The 15,256-nt window shown below is 40.9% G+C and overlaps 1 protein-coding gene across 1 annotated transcript in view; it reads right to left on the bottom strand.

Annotated features, from left to right (window-relative positions):
• Usf (upstream transcription factor usf) overlaps window positions 1-1,301 on the bottom strand; it is a 148,243-nt gene extending 146,942 nt beyond the window's left edge. Inside the window, exon 1 of the mRNA XM_071664990.1 lies at window positions 1,149-1,301. Within this exon, the coding sequence (XP_071521091.1) occupies window positions 1,149-1,180 (32 nt within the window). The 5' untranslated portion in view covers window positions 1,181-1,301. The remainder of the gene's footprint in view (window positions 1-1,148) is intronic.
• Window positions 1,302-15,256: the final 13,955 nt, after the last annotated feature.

Genomic DNA, 15,256 nt, shown 5'->3' with positions numbered 1-15,256 from the left:
TCTTGGTTGCTTAGAAAGGTTTTTTAAAATTCTGTTGAGTGTTTACAAGTATCTAACCTTCTTAACATTAACTTCACTTTCTCCCAAAAGTTCATTCCCGTCCACTACCATCTTATCAAAATCGCAAAATTAGATATAATGTTCCAAGTCACCCTCTGTGACTTGTTATTCTTTAAACAAACACATTAACATAAAACATTTACACTTTTTTTTATCTGGAGCTAGCTTTGATGTATGGCCAAAATGGTAATTTACTGTAAATGTAAACATGGGACAAAAACACTGATTTCTTTAAATAAAAAATAAATTTTGTTTCTCTAGGGAGATTTTCGGTTATACTCATACATTCTCTTTATTAATAAAGTGTTTCACTTCTTACAATAACCCCTGATCTTCTCTGACCATAGCCTTCACAACTGTACAATTATTACGATACAAACACTTAAAAATATATGACAATCACACTCCTATGGTCTCAGTCTGTCCACAATACAACCAGCCGTACAATAAGAAATTCTTTACGATTTCATAATCAGTCAGGTAATGGAAATAAACTTTACTCAGCAACAGGCATGAATGTGAAGCAGTGGTTTATCACAAAGCCATCTACCAAACACTTAATATACCTGTGTATGACATAGGAAGACAATCCAATTAAGTTACACCAAAAAATTCTACTAACTTGACACTGTGTACTTGCATCATCTGCTTACCACCACACAACCATGTACACCTCACCAAGCTATGATGCGACCTATCCTCCCTCTCAAGTCATATAAATCGGAAGTCAATCTACATGTCATTTGGAAATTAGCAGCCTTACCATTAGGCAATATTCCACCTGCCAGTTGTAGTGTCTGGCATCACACGAATTCACAAGTGGCTAAACTACGAGGTTTCTTTCAACCATCTAACACATCTATTAATCCCAATGAGACACTAAAGTAGGAGGTGGCAAGAGAAGGTATGGTAGACAGGATCATACTGTAGGAAGGGGGTTAGCCCTGCACACCTCCAACACACCTTCACAACTGAACCTGTCCTCATCACTCTCATGGCAGTGTAATGTCCCAGCCTTGCTCAACACTCACATTTCCCACCACAGAGCCTCTGCAAACCCGCTCAGGCACCCAGCCACGCCCACCTACCTGCTATCGAGGGCGGTCTCTATCATGTCCATGGAGGAGACGAGTTTGTGAGTGGCGGGCGAGGGTTTGTTTGGTCACGGGACCAACGGGAAGGTCATGTGAGCTATGCCGTCACAGTAATGGTTCGTCGTGCATATCACAACAACTCTTCCGCTCAATAAACTCTCTTCTTTATTTATACCAATCATCTCCAATTTTCATCTTTAAAAATATAAATAATTATATATATTTTAAATTTTTTTGTAGTAGTTTCAATGAAACTTTAGAATAGCGACAGATGTTGTATGTATGATTTTGGATATTGCTTTCGGAATATCGTCCTGTCAGTGATGTTCGTGGATTCACAACCAAATGTGATTGAAAACCTATTTTAACAAACACCTCAGCCATTTGATTTTGTATTCATTCATCGCAATACAGTTGCTGACCCGCCCGTATTGTACAAGTTGAGCAAGTGAAATATCAATGACACATATTTTGACGAAAAATTCCTTAGCAGATAACAAGACCTCAATTTCTATCAACATTCACTCAAAGAAAACGTAAATATTGCAGAAAAGAAACCGTAGTTTAAATAAAGGGTCAACTAAATTGTGTCATTTATTTTCCTTCTTTCTAACATTCTCACATATACTCCTCTGACTGTCGGCCTCCTGTGGAGTCCTCTTCTGTTAGCTCCTCGTCTAAACTTAAATCTTTTAGGTCATGTCCAGTCGGGTGTATTATCTCGTAGTTATATTTCAGTGCTTGGCTTTCCCAGAAATGATCTAATCTTGCTTCAAAGGACTGTATTGATGGTGCTGTTGTTACTTTCTCTAGTAGACTGTACTTTGTGTCAACGATTATTTCCTATTAATGTGCAACAATTATTTCCTAATATCTAATTTTCATCTTGATTTATGTAGTTTAAGTTGGTGCCCGTGAGTGGTGGGGTCATCAGGGGCTTGTATAAAACAGGACACATTTTCATCATAATTTCGGGTCAGTATCTCGTAGGACATCTCGATCATATCACCTCTAGATCATCTATATGCCAGTGTTGGAAGGTTTAATTTCTTGTTTGGTTGTTCTTCGTGTGATGAAAGTACTGGTTTGGTCGCTCTTCTCTGGACATTTTCTATAGCTTCAATGTGTTTCTTGAGATGTGGACAATGCCATACTTGGTTGGCAAACTCAAGATGAGGTCTCACCAGTGTTGTGTATAGTAGTTTCAAGGTTTTACAATCCATGTATTCCATGGTTTTTTTTAGTACACCCATAACTGAGTTTGCCTTGTTGATCTTATCTGATATGTGGGTTAAATGGCAGTTTGGTGTCGATAGTCACTCCAATATCCTTCTCTGTTTCTACGTACTCCATGGGTGGTAAATTTTCCCTTTCTGTTCTACTTTCGATTTTACATTCTAATAACTTTACATTTCTCCGGGTGGAAGCATAGAAGCCATTTTTCGGCCCGTTCACATACTGCATGTATGTCTTTCTGTAAGCTATCACAATTAGTTTGATGAAATTTATCTCTAAATGCTTTGGTATCATCCGTAATTAGGTGAGTATTAGTACCTAAACTGGTGATTTCTGGTATCTCAATAATGTATAGTACAAACAAAATGGTACCCAGCACTGATTCTTGAGGTATCCCACTCAAGACTTTTTTCCATTCGATTTCTCCCCTATTTACTATTACATGCTGTTTCCGTCCAAACAAAAAAGATCTTATCCATATACTGTACTGACCAGTGATTTGGTATTTTTCCAGTTGGTGTAGTAGGCGTAGGTGCAGGACTTAGTCAAACGCTTTCATGAAATCGCACTGTATCACATCCCAACAACCTCATCTGTCCAATTTCTCTGTCCGTATTTCTAGAACTTGTAAAAGTTGTAACACTGTAGAACGACTGCTAATAAAGCCAAAATGATTCGTACTAAATAATGTATGTCTTTTCATGTGCTCAATTATTTGTTCTCTAGTGATTCCATTAACTTGGCATACCCTACTAGTTAAACGAACTGGTTTATAATGACCAGTTACTTTTTTATTCTCCTGTATTAATGGATGTTTGAAATATGACTGCTGAGGGAGTGTTTATGATACTGCTGACTTCCCTGGGTACTCTGGGGTGTATCCTATCTGGCCCCTGGGGATTTGAAGATGTTCATCTTATCTGGCTTTTTCCTCTCAACTTTCTCTATGCTGAATGTCATTGCTTACAATGGTGGTGTATGTAGCTACTCTTTCGACCTGTGGCATTTCGGTGTCAATCTCGATTGTAAATACTAATGTCATGAAGTCTGCTAAGACGTTGGCCTTCTCTTTGTTGGTCGTCGTTGATTTTTTTTTTTTTTTACTGGAGTCCGTAAATAAATCAGGGATACTGGATTTTGTCTTAGTTTTCGACCTTGCATATTTCCAGAATTTCTTTGTATTTTGTTTGACCTGTTGAGCTACTTGCTTCTCACATTGCTTTGTTACTTTCCCGGTAATGGCCCGGACTTGATTCTTAGTATTAAAGTATTCTGTGCATATTTGTCCGTCCCAAGTATTCAAGTGTCCGGTCCATAATTTTTTTTGTCTAATCTTGGATGATAGAGCCTTACAATTCAGAGGCACTGGGTAATTAGCATATTTTTTTTTTCTGTATGGTTGATAATTTTCGGAATAGCTTCTTCTCTTCTTTTTTCTCGTATTTTTCTAAACTTATTCCATTGCTCGTGAATACTACAGTTATCAAATTCTTCTTGCTAGTCTAACATTTCCTTTCGTCTATCACAATTTCCCTTGACATAATCTGTATTCAAATCGTGTGTATAGTAAATTTATGACTGCTGACTCCTCCAGAAACTGAAAGCTAACCAGGATGAGGTAGGAAATGATGTTTTAGCAAAAGTGGAGGCATTTTTCCCAGTACCATTCAAACCTTTGCAATGTTGCATCAAATTGGTGTTGCTAGTAATTTTAAAGACAGAATTATGCTGTTATGAAAAAATCATCAACGAATCACATTGATAATAGATAATCAAATAACCTTGCTTTTATTCACTTTTACTTTCAACTCACTATATTTTTTCATACTTGATCCCCATTTCTTGCATTTGTGAGGGAGCACAGATGAAGGAAGGCTACATTTGCTCACATCCATATTCGAGCTGTTATGTGTAATGCACCGAAACCACAGCTCCCTATCCACATCCAGGTCCCTCAGACCTTTCCATGGTTTACCCTAGATGTTTCACAAGCCCTGTTTCAGTCCACTGACAGCACGTCAACCCCAGTAGACCATATAGTTCAAATTCACTCTATTCTGTGCACACTTTTCACTCTTCCACATGTTTAGGCTCTGAATGTTCAAAATCTCGTTCACTCCATCCTTCCATCTCCAATTTGGTCTTCCCATTCTCCTCGTTCCCTCCACTTCAGACACATATATCCTCTTTGTCAACCTTTTCAACCTGACAAATTTGCCTTTGTTGGCTTTTCCTAGCTCTATCTCGTGCGCGTGCGATGGGGGGGGGGGGGGGGTCATTTCATGTGTGGCGGGGTGGCGACGAGAATGAATAAAGGTAGCAAGTGTGAGTTATGTACATGTGTATATATGTATATGTCTTTGTATGTATATATATGTGTATATTGAAATGTATAGGTATGTATATGTGCGTATGTGGACGTGTATGTATATACATGTGTATAAGGGCGGGTTGGGCCATTATTTCGTCTATTTCCTTGCACCACCTCGCTAACGCGGGAGACAGCGACAAAGTGTCGTAGACGGCGACTAAAGGGGACTGGAGCGGGGGGCTAAAAACCCTCCCCTCCTTGTATTTTAACTTTCTAAAAGAGGAAATAGAAGAAGGAGTCATGTGGGTAGTGCTCATCTTCCTCGAAGGCTCAGATTGGGGTGTCTAAATGTGTGTGGATGTAACCAAGATGAGAGAGAAAAAAAAATGTGAGATAGGTAGTATGTTTGAGGAAAGGAACCTGGATGTTTTGGCTCTGAGTGAAAAGTAGCTCAAAGGTAAAGGAGGAGAGTGGTTTAGGAATGTTTTGGGAGTAAAGCCAGGGGTTGGTGAGAGGTCAAGAGCAAAGGAAGGAGTAGCACTACTCCTGAAGCAGGAGTTGTGGGAATATGTGATAGAGTGTAAGAAAGTAAAATCTCGACTGATATGGGTAAAACTGAAAGTGGATGGAGAGAGATCAGTGATTATTGGGGCCTTTGCACCAGGGCATGGGAAGAAAGATCATGAGAGACAATTGTTTTGGGAACAGCTGAGTAAGTGTGTTAGCAGTTTTGATGCACGAGACTGGGTTATAGTGATAGGTGATTTCAACGCAAAGGTGAGTAATGTGGCAGTTGAGGGAATAATTGGTTTACATGGAGTGTTCAGTGTTGTAAATGGAAATGGTGCAGAGCTGGGAGATTTGTGTGCTGAAAAAGAACTGGTGATTGGGAATACCTGGTTAAAAAAGAGAGATATACATAAGTATACGTATGTGAGCAGGGGAGATGGCCAGAGAGCATTATTGCATTACCTGTTAACTGATAGGCACGTGAAAGAGATATTTTTCGATAATAATGTGTAGAGAGGTGCAACTGGAGGGATGTCTAATCATTATCTTGTGGAGGCGAAGGTGAAGATTTGTAGAGGTTTTCAGAAAAGAAGAGAGAATGTTGGGGTGAAGAGAGTGGTGAGAGTGCGTGAGCTTGGGAAGGAGACTTTTGTGAGAAAGTACCAGGAGAGACTGAGTGCAGAATGGAAAAAAGTGAGAGCAATGGACGTAAGGGGAGTGGGGGAAGAATGGGATGTATTTAGGGAAGCAGTGATGGCTTGCGCAAAAGATGCTTGTGGCATGAGAAGTGTGGGAGGTGGGAAGATTAGAAAGGGTAGTGACTGGTGGGATGAAGAAGTAAGATTATTAGTGAAAGAAAAGAGAGGCATTTGGACGATTTTTGTAGGGAAATAGTGCAAATGACTGGGAGATGTATAGAAGAAAGAGGCAGGAGGTCAAGAGAAAGGTGCATGAGGCAAAAAAGAGGGCAAATGAGAGTTGGGTGAGAGAGTATAATTAAATTTTAGGGAGAATAAAAAGATGTTTTAGAAGGAGGTATATAAAGTGCATAAGACAAAAGAACAAATGGTAACATCGGTGAAGGGGGCTAATGGGAGGTGATAACAAGTAGTGGTGATGTGAGAAGGACATGGAGTGAGTATTTTGAAGGTTTGTTGAATGTGTTAGATGATAGAGTGGCAGATATAGAGTGGTTTGGTCAAGTTGATGTGTTAAGTGAAAGAGTTGAGGAGAATGATTTGGTAAACAGAGAAGAGGTAGTGAAAGCTCTGTGGAAGATGAAAGCCGGTAAGGCGGCGGGTTTGGAGGGTATTTCTGTTGAACTTATCAAAAATGGGAGTGACTGTGTTGTTGACTGGTTGGTGAGGATATTCAGTGTGTGTATGGCTCATGGTGAAGTGCCTGAGGATTGGCGGAATGCATGCATAATGCCATTGTACAAAGGCAAAGAGGATAAAGGTGAGTGTTCAAATTACAGTGGTATAAGTTTGTTGAGTATTCCTGGGAAATTATATGGAAGGTTATTGATTGAGAGGGTGAAGGCAAGTACAGAACATCAGATTGGGGAAGAGCAGTGTGGATTCAGAAGTGGTAGAGGATGTGTGGATCAGGGGTTTGCTTTGAAGAATGTATGTGAGAAATACTTAGAATAACAGATGGATTTGTATGTAGCATTTATGGATCTGGAGAAGGCATATGATTGAGTTGATAGAAATGCTCTGTGGAAGGTATTAGGAGTATATGGTGCGGAAGGCAAGTTGCTGGAAGCAGTGAAAAGTTTTTATTGAGGATGTAAGGCATGTGTACGAGTAGGAAGAGAGGAAAGTGATTGGTTCCCAGTGAATATAAGTTTGCAGCAGGGATGTGTGATGTCTCCATGGTTGTTTAATTTGTTTATGGATGGGGTTGTTAGGGAGGTGAAGCAAGAGTTTTGGAGAGGGGCAAGTATTCAGTCTGTTGTGGATGAAAGGGCTTGGGAAGCGAGTCAGATATTGTCCCCTGATGATACAGAGCTGGTGGCTGATTCGGGTGAGAAACTGCAGAAGCTAGTGATTGAGTTTGGTAAAGTGTGTGAAAGAAGAAATCTGAGAGTAAATGTGAATAAGAGCAAGGTTATTAGGTACAGTAGGGTTGAGGGACAAGTCAGCTGGGAGGTAATTTTGAATGGAGAAAAACTGGAGGAAGTGAACTGTTCTAGATATCTGGGAGTGGATTTGGTAGCAGATGGAACCATGGAAGTGGAAATGAGTCACAGGGTGGGGGAGGAGGTGAAAGTTCTGGGAGTGTTGAAAAATGTGTGGAAGTCGAGAACATCATCTCGGAAAGCAAAAATGGGTATGTTTGAAGGAATAGTGGTTCCAACAATGTTATATGGTCGCGAGGCATGGGCTATAGATAGGGTTGTGCGGAGGAGGGTGGATGTGTTGGAAATGAAATGTTTGAGGACAATATGTGGTGTGAAGTGGTTTGATCGAGTAAGTAATGAAAGGGTAAGAGATGTGTGGTAATAAAAAGAGTGTGGTTGAGAGAGCAGAAGAGGGTGTATTGAAATGGTTTGGTCACTTGGAGAGAATGAGTGAGGAAAGATTGACAAAGAGGATATATGTGTCAGAGGTGGAGGGAACAAGAAGTGGGAGACCAAATTGGAGGTGGAAGGATGGAGTGAAAAAGATTTTGAGTGATCGGGGCCTGAACATGCCGGAGGGTGAAAGATGTGCAAGGAACAGAGTAAATTCGAACAATGTGGTATACCAGGGTCGACATGCTGTCAATGGATTGAAGCAGGGCATGTGAAGTGTCTGGGGTAAAGTGTCTGGTAAAAAACTGAGTGTGAATGAATGTGGCCTTTGTTGCCCTTTTCCTAGTGCTACCTCACGCGCGTGCGGGGGGAGGGGAGGGGTTTGTCATTTCATGTGACGATGGGAATGAATAAAGGCAGCAAGGAAGAACTATGTACATGTGTATATATGTATATGTCTGTGTATGTATACATATGTATAATTGGGGTGTCTAAAAGTGTGTGGATGTAGCCAAGATGAGGAAAAAAGAGAGATAGGTAGCATGTTTGAGGAAAGGAACCTAGATGTTTTGGCTCTGAGTGAAACGAAGCTCAAGGGTAAAGGGGGAGAGTGGTTTGGGAATGTTTTAGGGGTAAAGTCAGGGGTTGGTGAGAGGACAAGAGCAAGGGAAGGAGTAGCACTACTCCTGAAACAGGAGTGGTGGGAGTATGTTATAGAGTGTAAGAAAGTAACTCTAGATTGATATGGGTAAAACTAAAAGTGGATGGAGAGAGATGAGCAATTATTGGTGCATATGCACCTGGGCATGAGAAGAAAGATCATGAGAGGCAAGTGTTTTGGGAGCAGCTGAATGAGTGTGTTAGTAGTTTTGATCCACGAGACCGGGTTATAGTGATGGGTGATTTAAATGCAAAGGTGAGTAATATGGCAGTTGAGGGAATAATTGGTGTACATGGGGTGTTCAGTGTTGTAAATGGAAATGGTGAAGAGCTTGTAGATTTATGTGCTAAAAAAAGACTGGTGATTGGGAATACCTGGTTTTAAAAAGAGAGATATATATAAGTATACGTATGTAAGTAGGAGAGATGGCCAGAGAGTGTTATTGGATTGCGTGTTAATTGATAGGCGCACAAAAGAGAGACTTTTCTTGATGTTAATATGCTGAGAGGTACAACTGGAGGGATGTCTGATCATTATCTTCTGGAGGCAAAGGTGAAGATTTGTAGAGGTTTTCAGAAAAGAAGGAAGAATGTTGGGGTGAAGAGAGTGGAGAGAGAAAGTGAGCTTCGGAAGGAGACTTGTGTGAGGAAGTACCGGGAGAGACTGAATGCAGAATGGAAAAAGGTGAGAACAAAGGACGTAAGGGGAGTGGGGGAAGAATGGGATGTATTTAGGGAAGCAGTGATGGCTTGCGCAAAAGATGCTTGTGGCATGAGAAGCGTGGGAGGTGGGCAGATTAGAAAGGGTAGTGAGTGGTGGGATGCAGAAGTAAGATTATTAGTGAAAGAGAAGAGAGAAGATTTTGGATGAGTTTTACAGCGAAATAGTGCAAATGACTGGGAGATGTATAAAAGAAAGAGGCAGGAGGTCAAGAGAAAGGTGCAGGAGGTGAAAAAGAGGGCAAATGAGAGTTGGGGTGAGAGAGTATCATGAAATTTTAGGGAGAATAAAAAGATGTTTTGGAAGGAGGTAAATAAAGTGCGTAAGACAAGAGAACAGATGGGAACATCAGTAAAGAGGGCAAATGGGGAGGTGATAACAAGTTGTGGTGATGTGAGAGGGAGATGGAGTGATTATTTTGAAGGTTTGTTAAATGTGTTAGATGATAGAGTGGCAGATATAGGGTGTTTTGAACGAGGTGGTGTGAGAAGTGAGAGGGTTAGGGAGAATGATCTGGTAAACAGAGATGAGGTATTAAAAGCTTTGCATAAGATGAAAGCTGGCAAGGCAGTGGGTTTGGATGGTATTGGAGTGGAATCTATTAAAAAAGGGGGTGACTGTGTTATTGACTGGTTGGTAAGGATATTTAATATATGTATGACTCATGGTGAGGTGCCTGAGGATTGGCAGAATGCATGCATAGTGCCATTGTACAAAGGCAAAGGGGATAAAGGTGAGTGTTCAAGAGGTGTAAGTTTATTCGGGTATTCCTGGGAAATTATATGGGAGGGTATTGATTGTGATGGTGAAGGCATATACAGAGCATCAGATTGGGGAAGAGCAATGTGGTTTCAGAAGTGGTACAGGATAATTGGATCAGGAGTTTCCTTTGAAGAATGTACATGAGAAATACTTAGAAAAGCAAATGGATTTGTATGTAGCATTTATGGATCTGGATAAGCCATATGATAGAGTTGATAGAGATGCTCTGTGGAAGGTATTAAGAATATACTGTGGGGGAGGCAAGTTGTTAGAAGCAGTGAAAAGTTTTCATCGAGGATGTAAGGCATGTGTGCAAGTGGGAAGAGAGGAAAGTGGTTGGTTCTCAGTGAATGTCGTTTTGTGACAGGAGTGCATAATGTCTCCATGGTTGTTTAATTTGTCTATGGATGGGGTTGTCAGGGAGGTGAATGCAAGAGTTTTGGAGAGAGGGGCAAGTATGCAGTCTGTTGTGGATGAGAGAGCTTGGGAAGTAAGTCAGTTGTTCGCTGATGATACAGCACTGGTGGCTGATTCGGTTGAGAAACTGCAGAAGCTGGTGACTGAGTTTGGTAAAGTGTATGAAAGAAGAAAGCTGAGAGTAAATATGAATAAGAGCAAGGGTATTAGGTACAGTAGGGTTGAGGGACAAGTCAATTGGGAGGTGGGTTTGAATGGAGAAAAACTGGAGGAAGTAAATTGTTTTAGATATCTGGGAGTGGATTTGGCAGCGGAGGGAACCATGGAAACGGAAGTGAGTCACAGGGTGGAGAGGGGGCGAAAGTTCTGGGAGCATTGAAAAATGTGTGGAAGTATTTCTCACATACAATCTTACCAACCAGTCAACAATACAGTCACCCCCTTTTTTAATAAATTCCACTGCAATACTATCCAAACCTGCTGCCTTGCCGGCTTTCATCTTCTGCAAAGCTTTTACTACCTCTTCTCTGTTTACCAAATCATTCTCCCTAACCCTCTCACCTTGCACACCACCTCGACCAAAACACCCTATATCTGCCACTCTATCATCAAACACATTCATCAAACCTTCAAAATACTCACTCCATCTTCTCACATCACCACTAACTTGTTATCACCTCCCCATTAGCCCCCTTCACTGATGTTCCCATTTGTTCCCTTGTCTTATGCACTTTATTTACCTCCTTCCAAAACATCTTTTTATTCTCCCTAAAATTTAATGATACTCTGTCACCCCAACTCTCATTTGCCCTCTTTTTCACCTCTTGCATATACATGTATATACATATTGGAAAGGATCACAATTTTGCTCGTGATCAAGATATTCCTATGAGTCCACGGGGAAAATGAAACACGATAAGTTCCCAAGTGCACTTTCGTGTGATAATCACATCATCAGGGGAGACACAAGCGAGAAATATGAGTCAGTTGATATACATCGAAGATGAAGCTAGGACGCCATTTGGTAAACATGTTTACCAAATAGCGTCCCAGCTCCATCTCTTCAATGTATATCAACTGACTCATATTTCTCTCTTGTGTCTCCCCTGATGATGTGATTATTACACGAGTGCACTTGGGAACTTACCATGTTACATTTTCCCCGTGAACTCATAGGAATATATATATTTTTTTTTTTTTTTGCTTTGTCGCTGTCTCCCGCGTTTGCGAGGTAGCGCAAGGAAACAAACGAAAGAAATGGCCCAACCCACCCCCATACACATGTATATACATACGTCCACACACGCAAATATACATACCTACACAGCTTTCCATGGTTTACCCCAGACGCTTCACATGCCTTGATTCAATCCACTGACAGCACGTCAACCCCGGTATACCACATCGCTCCAATTCACTCTATTCCTTGCCCTCCTTTCACCCTCCTGCATGTATATATATATATATATATATATATATATATATATTCCTGTTCCTGATTGGGGCCTGAACAGGAATATATATACATATATATACATGTATTATCCCTCAGGGTCAAGTCAATTGGGAGGTGAGTTTGAATGGAGAAAAACTGGAGGAAGTGAAGTGTTTTAGATATCTGGGAGTGGATCTGGCAGCGGATGGAACCATGGAAGCGGAAGTGGATCATAGGGTGGGGGAGGGGGCGAAAATTCTGGGGGCCTTGAAGAATGTGTGGAAGTCGAGAACATTATCTCGGAAAGCAAAAATGGGTATGTTTGAAGGAATAGTGGTTCCAACAATGTTGTATGGTTGCGAGGCGTGGGCTATGGATAGAGTTGTGCGCAGGAGGATGGATGTGCTGGAAATGAGATGTTTGAGGACAATGTGTCGTGTGAGGTGGTTTGATCGAGTGAGTAACGTAAGGGTAAGAGAGATGTGTGGAAATAAAAAGAGCGTGGTTGAGAGAGCAGAAGAGGGTGTTTTGAAGTGGTTTGGGCACATGGAGAGGATGAGTGAGGAAAGATTGACCAAGAGGATATATGTGTCGGAGGTGGAGGGAACAAGAAGAGGGAGACCAAATTGGAGGTGGAAAGATGGAGTGAAAAAGATTTTGTGTGATCGGGGCCTGAGCATGCAGGAGGGTGAAAGGAGGGCAAGGAATAGAATGAATTGGAGCGATGTGGTATACCGGGGTTGACGTGCTGTCAGTGGATTGAATCAAGGCATGTGAAGCATCTGGGGTAAGCCATGGAAAGCTGTGTAGGTATGTATATTTGTGTGTGTGGACGTATGTATATACATGTGTATGGGGGGGGGTTGGGCCATTTCTTTCGTCTGTTTCCTTGCGCTACCTCGCAAACGCGGGAGACAGCGACAAAGTATAAAAAAAAAAAAGAAAATTATCCCTCAGAATGGGGAAAAAGAATCCTCCCGCTGTATTCCTTGCGTGTCATAGAAGGTGGCTAAAGGGGATGGGAACGGGCCTTTGGAAACCCTCTCCTTTTATTTCAACTTCTAAAAGAAGAAACAATAGGAGCCAGAAAGGGAGTGTTCACCCTTCTTGAAGGCTAAAACTGGGGTGTCTGAGTGTGTGTGATGTAAATAAGATGAAAAGAGAGGAGAGGTTGGTATGTTGATAGAAAATAAACCTGGATGTTCTGGCTATGAGAAACAAAGCTCAAAGATAAGGGTGAAGGATGGCTTTGAAATGTTTCAAGAGTAAATTCAGAGGTTTATGAGAGGACAAGAGCTAATGAAGGATTAGCACTTCTACTGTAGCAGGAGTTGTGGGAGTGTGTGATAGAATGTATGGAAGTAAATTCTAGATAAATGTGGGTAAAGCTGAGTGGATGGTGGGAGATGTTTGATTATTGGTGCTAATGCACCTGGCCATGAAAAGATAGATCATGAGGTAAGCATTTTGGGAGCAGCTTAGTGATGTGTCAGCAATTTTGATGTATTAGACTGGGTATTAGTGAAGGGAGATTTAAATGCAAAGATAAGTAATATGGCAGTTGATGGTATAATTGGGGCACATGGGGTATTGAGTGTTGTGAATAGAAATGGTGAAGAGCTTGTGAAGTTGTGTTGAAAAAAGACTAGTGGATGGGAATACCTAGTTTAAAAAGGTGAAAATACATAAATATACATATGTGAGTAAGAGAGATGGTTAATGGGCATTATTAGATTACATTTTAATTGATATGCATGTAAAAAGTTGCTTTAGGATATTAGGGTGATGGGACAGGCAGCTGGTGGGATGTCTGATCATTATTGGGTGGAGGCAAGGGTTAAGATTTGTAGAGGTTTTTGAAAAACAAGAAACAATATCAGGAAGAAGAAACCAGTGAGAGTGAGTTATGAAAGGAGATTCATGTGAAGAAATACCAGGATATATTGGGTGTAGAATGCCAAAAGGTGTGGGTAAATTAAATGAGGGGAGAGTGAAAATGGAAAGTATTTAGGGAAGCAGTGATGGCATGTGCAAGAGATGCATGTGGCATGCAAAAGGTGAGAAATGGGCAGATTAGGAAAGGTGGAGAGTAGTGGGATGTAGAGTTGCTATTGAAAGAGAAGAAAGAGGTGTATAGGCAGTACTTACAAGGGAAAAAGTGCAAATGATTGGGAAATGTTTAAGAAAAAGTGGCAGGACGTCAAGAGGAAAGTGCAGGGGTTGAAAAAGGGGGGCATATGAAAGTTGGGGTGAGAGAGTATCAGATAACTTTTGGGAGAATAAAAGGATGTTTTGGAAGGAGGTAAATAATGAGTGAAAGACAAGAGAACAAATGGGAACATTGGTGAAGGAGGCAAAAGGAGAAGTGATAACAGGCAATGATGAAGTGAGGAGATGGAATGAGCATTTTGAAGGATTGTTAAATGTGTTTGATGCAGATGTAGGGTGTTTTGGCCAGGGTGGTATGTGAAGTGAAAAAGTTATGGAGAATGGTTTGGTGTAGAAAGAAGAGATGGTGAAAGTTGAGAGTAAATGTGAATAAAAGCCAGGTTATTAGGTTCAGTAGGATTGAAAGACAAGTTAGTTAGGATTTAAGTTCAAATGGAGAAAATTTGGAGGAAGTGGAGTGTTTTATATATCTTGAAGCATACTTGGCAGCAAATGGAATCATGGCAGTGGAAATGAGTCAGGGTGAGACAGAGGTTGGAGGTTCTGGAAGTGCTGAAGAATGTGTGGAAAGAGAGAACGTAATATAGGAAGGCAAAAATGGGTATATTTGAGGGAACAGTGGTCCCAATAATATTATATGGATGTGAGGCATGGGCTACAGATATAGTTGTATGGAGAAGGATGGATGTGTTGGAAATGAGATATTTGAGGACTATCTGTGGTGTGAGGTGGTTTGATCATATGAGTAATGAAAGGGTAATAAAAAGTGTGTGGTTGAGACAGCAGAAGAGGGTGTGTTAAAATGGTTTGGACAAATGGAGAGAATGAGAGAGGAAAGGTTGACAAAGAGGATATATGTGTCTGAAGTGGAGGGAACGAGGAGAATGGGAAGACCAAATTGGAGATGGAAGGATGGAGTGAAAGAGATTTTGAGCATTCTGAGCCTAAACATGTGGGAGAGTGAAAAGTGTGCACAGAATAGAGTGAATTTGAACTATATGGTCTACTGGGGTTGACGTGCTGTCAGTGGACTGAAACAGGGCTTGTGAAACATCTAGGGTAAACCATGGAAAGGTCTGAGGGACCTGGATGTGGATAGGGAGCTGTGGTTTCAGTGCATTACACATAACAGCTCGAATATGGATGTGAGCAAATGTAGCCTTCCTTCATCTGTGCTCCCTCACAAATGCAAGAAATGGGGATCAAGTATGAAAAAATATAGCGAGTTGAAAGTAAAAGTGAATAAAAGCAAGGTTATTTGATTATCTATTATCAATGTGATTCATTGATGATTTTTTCATAACAGCATAATTCTAAGTCTTTAAAATTACTAGCAACACCAATTTGAGGCAACATTGCCAAG

Source organism: Panulirus ornatus, chromosome 9 (assembly GCF_036320965.1).
Source record: "Panulirus ornatus isolate Po-2019 chromosome 9, ASM3632096v1, whole genome shotgun sequence".
Lineage (NCBI taxonomy): Eukaryota > Metazoa > Arthropoda > Malacostraca > Decapoda > Palinuridae > Panulirus > Panulirus ornatus.
Note: the sequence above shows the minus strand (reverse complement) of the source record. Positions and strands in the feature narration are given on the sequence as shown.